Raw genomic sequence first — 4227 nt, forward strand, 5'->3', positions numbered from 1 at the left:
GCCACCGCAGCCCCAGCTGGTTTGCTCAGGGGATAGAGCATCAGTCTGCAGACTGGAAGGTCCCCGGTTCGATTCCGGTCAAGGACACAAGCCCAGGTTGCGGGCTTGATCCCCAGTAGTGGGTGTGCAGGAGGCAGCTGATCCATGATTCTCTCTCATCATTGATGTTTCTATCTCTCTCCCTCTTCCTTCCTCTCAGAAATCACTAAAAATATGTTTTTAAAAAAGGAGCCACTGCAGACTGGCCAAGGCAATGCAGGGCTTAGCAGCAGGTTCACATGGGCACACGCTCAGGGCACTCCAGTCGGGGACCTGGATGGCGAGGGCGATGGGGCAGGAGGGCGCTGGCTGTGCCCCGGGAACTGTGGGCTCGGCCACAGTGGGCCTGCCTGCCGCTTGTAGCCAGTCTGAGCGTTTGGTGTGAGGAAGGAAACAGGGAGGAGGGGTGGGTTCCCCTGGTGCGAACCAAGTCAGAACGAGCTCGCGAGGTGGGAGGAGATGAGCGGTGAGGGCAGAGGCTGGGCAGTGGGAGAGCCACCTGCTGTGGGCAGGGGAGAGGTGGGAGGAGAGGCTGGCGGGTCCTGGAGCCCCGTGCCCTGGGCCTAAAAAAAAGCACAGAGGCACAGGCTCCGCGCCCGCTGGGGGTGGGGGTGGGCTCAGCCAGGGGACCGCTGCCCCCTGTGGCCGAGGGGCAGTGGGCACCGAACCCGAACCCCAACAGCAGAGAAGCGGCAGCTCCCTGGATCCCCCGGACTGCGGTATCCGGTCCTGCATCGGGAGATGTGCAGGCCAGAGACAGCGTCATTTTTAAGCAGGTTCATCGTGTCAGAGGCCGGCCAGGCTGGGGAAGTTTGGCGTTTAAACAATGAAAACAAGACTGGAAAACCCCCCCTCAGGACGCCCAGTTATGTCCGAACGTCACACCAACAACGGCTGCTTCTCTAGTGGAAGTGCGTCCCCGTGCATGTGTGCGACATACGCAGACAAACTTTTTGTTGTTTACCTGACATTCAACTTTAACTGGGCGGGTGGTGTTTGTACTTGCTAATTTTTTTTTTAATATATACTTTTATTGATTTCAGAGAGGAAGGGAGAGAGAGAGAGAGAGAGAGAGAGAGGAACATCAATGATGAGAGAGAATCATTGCTTGGCTGCCTCTTGCACACCCCACACTGAAGCTCTGCAGCAGCGCAGCGTACCACAAGGAAATAAAAATATTGCCTCAAGCCTCCTCCTTCAAATATAACCGCCGGTGACATTTCGGGCGTAGCAGCCGCCTAGACAGATCCCTGCGTTTTCACAGAGAGAAACCCTGTCATTAAAGTGGGATCAGGCCATATGTCTGTTTTCCTTTTTGGTGAGGACGGTTTAATTTTACTCGGTTCTAAACTGAAGATGAATCTGACGTGAAGCTGAAGCCATTCCTGAACGCCACGTGGGTCTCCTCCCGCGGGCGGTACAGCCCCGCCCCAGGGAGCCCTGCCTGTCAGAAAGCAGCCAGCCTGACCTCAGACGTCACCACTCCTTCCCGCTGGGACTCAGCGGCACCCTTCTCGCCGCTAGGGAGCAGAAGGAGGCTGAGGGGGCCCTGGGCCTGGGGCCTGGTGACCCCTAACGCGTCATGATGCACCGGGCCGACCAGGGGAGCCGGGCACACGGCACAGGTGCCAGGCGGCTGCCCTGCGCGGGGCGGGCCGCCCGCAGGTGAGCGCGCCTCCCTCAGGGACCGCGTGCCCTGGGTCCCGGAGGGGCCTGGGCGCCCCGTCCTGGATCCTTTCTCCACGAGAAATAAATACACGTGAGGCCAGGACAGCCTCTGTCGTCCCCGCGGCCGAGTCTCAGAGTCTGCAGCTCCCTCTGGCGGCCTTCAGCGCGAGTGTTTCCATCAGCCACCCTGTCCCTGCGGCCATCCCCTGCTGAGGCGCTGAGGACATGAGTTACTCAGGCGGACACTGTCCGGTGTGGTCGCTCAGGTTCTGGGTGTGACAACAATCTGCTTCGTGGTTTAATGTTCCTTCTCCGGCTAATGTACCCGCAGGTCACCCCGATCCCCTTCCTCCCGTTCCCCATCCCTGAGTCTAAGCTTCCTGTGTGGCTGGCTCTGCGCCTAAGTGAAAAAGAGACGCACAACAAGGCCCCGCATTCAGGCAGAGTGCCATCCGTTGGCCCAGGTCAGCACCCTCATCACCAGGTAGAACCACAGGGGCCGAGGCCGGTGCAGAGCCTGGGCTGGGACAGCCTTCGCTCAGTGGTTCCCGACTGTGACTTTGGCCTCTCCCAGCCCAAAGGAAGCAGAATCTCTAGCCGGGCCCAGGACAGGCCCTCTCTGCGTCCCCTGGGAGGCCCATGTCCACTGTAGGCTGAGAGTCAGACAGCAAACCTCACCGGGCAGGCCCTGCAGAATCCCCCTCATGGTCAGCTCAGCATGCAGACCTCACTGGGTGCCTGCACTCGCTGCTGCGAGAGAGGGAGCAGGGAGCTGTGTCCGAAGCTCCTGAAGGGGGGCCCCTGGAAGAGCGAGGTGCCCAGCCGCATCACTGCCACGGCAGCTGCCTGAGGGGATGGGCATTGGAGCCTGAACCTGCCACACCTGTTCTGGAGACACCCTCCCCTGAACCCCAAACACACACACATGCACACAAGTCTATGTGCACCAAATATATGTGCACATACATGCACTGCACCTGCGTGCACATGTGCATGCATACACACACACACACACACACACACACACACACACAAGCCCCAGGAGGGAAAGCCTGGCTGGCCGGGAGGCCCGTGAGGACCTCTGGCATGTGCACCGCCCCACTCATCCCGCTCCCTTGAAAGGCCATCCATCTCGAAGCCCTGGGGAGGGCCCTGGACCTCTGGGATGCAGGTTCAGGGGTGAACCTCCAAGGGACACAGGCTGAGAGCGAGGGACCTTGGGCGAGGACGACGAAGCAGAGACTGAGAGATCAGATACAGAGATGGCTGAGCCACGGATGCCGAGAGGCAATAGGAGGCCCAGTGGAGCTGAGGCCACCAGCACCACCTCGCAGACCCGCAGGGGGTGTGGCCTCTGGGGACCGTTAGGGGACAGAAGCAATCTGGATGAGAGGCTGGGGCCGGGGGGTCAGCACAGCTGCCTCGAAGGAGGTGGCAGCATTAGGAGGCTGCACCCCAAAACGAATGACCTTCCCCCTGATCCCACCCTAGTTCTCCTCTGCTAGTTGCCCCCCTTCGCCCTCCATGCCTGGTTCTCCGGGCTGGGCCAGCAGCGAGGAGGGGGAGGGGGAGGTGAGTGGCAGGCACAGCTGCTGCCCCCAGCCCCTGTCCTGGCCCTCCGCAGGGCAGCTCTGGCTGGCTGCCCCCCAGCGAGGCGCAGCGCCTGTCCTGCTGTTACCCAGCTGGGGTGCCCCGTCCTCCTGGCTCTGGGCCAGGTGCTGTGCAGGGCGAGGGGGGACTCCTCCACCCCTACCCCCCGACCCCACCCCGTGCCCTACCAAACACAGGCCTGCAGGATCCAGGCCTCTTGGCTGCTTGGCTTTGGCCAGACTCAGTGTCCTTCCCTGAGAGGCGATGCCTGGGCAGGGGCTGCAGAGGAGCAAAGCTGGTGCCTCCCAGGCGGGGGCCAGGGGCCGGGTCGGACCGGCGAGGGGTCCGGGCCTGACCTGGGCCCTGGGGTCTCTTTCAGGCACTTGATTGCTCAGGTTTGCATGAGGAGCCAGGGCCTGGAGAGCCTTTTTGAGTGGAAGTAGGAAGGTCAGTGGCCAATCCCTCTTTCATGGGTCTAATTCCCAAAGGGCGAGACTGTGGTCAGGAAGCATCTCTTTTTAAAATAATTGTTTTTTAATTGATTTCAGAGAGGAAGGGAGAGGGAGAGAGAGAGGAACATCAATGAGGAGAGAGAATCATGGATCAGCTGCTTCCTGCAGGCCCCCTACTGGGGAGCCCGCCACCCGGGCATGTGCCCTTGACCGGGATCCGAACCGTGACCTCCTGGTTCATAGGTCGACGCTCAACCACGGAGCCTCCGGCCGGGCAGTAAGCATCTTTATTGGAAGAGAGATCCAGCCCCCTGGCTCTGCCGGCGGGCGCCCTAGGCCATGAGGATTTCGATGTCCAGCTCCAGGTGGCTGGCTTTGACCTCATAGCAGCCCTGGAGCAGGCCCCGGGTCTGGCTGGCGTGCCAGCGCCAGTGGGACTGGATGGTGCAGGCGGCCTGGCGGGCCTGGAGGAAGCGGG

General features: G+C 61.2%; 1 protein-coding gene across 1 annotated transcript in view; it reads right to left on the reverse strand.

The window, feature by feature from the left end:
* Positions 1–4081: 4081 nt before the first annotated feature.
* LOC102775068 (IQ domain-containing protein F6) overlaps positions 4082–4227 on the reverse strand; it is a 568-nt gene continuing 422 nt past the window's right edge. Inside the window, exon 3 of the mRNA XM_006770618.1 lies at positions 4082–4226. Within this exon, the coding sequence (XP_006770681.1) occupies positions 4082–4226 (145 nt within the window). The remainder of the gene's footprint in view (position 4227) is intronic.

This window comes from Myotis davidii, unplaced genomic scaffold, assembly GCF_000327345.1.
Source record: "Myotis davidii unplaced genomic scaffold, ASM32734v1 scaffold663, whole genome shotgun sequence".
Classification (NCBI taxonomy): Eukaryota; Metazoa; Chordata; class Mammalia; order Chiroptera; family Vespertilionidae; genus Myotis; species Myotis davidii.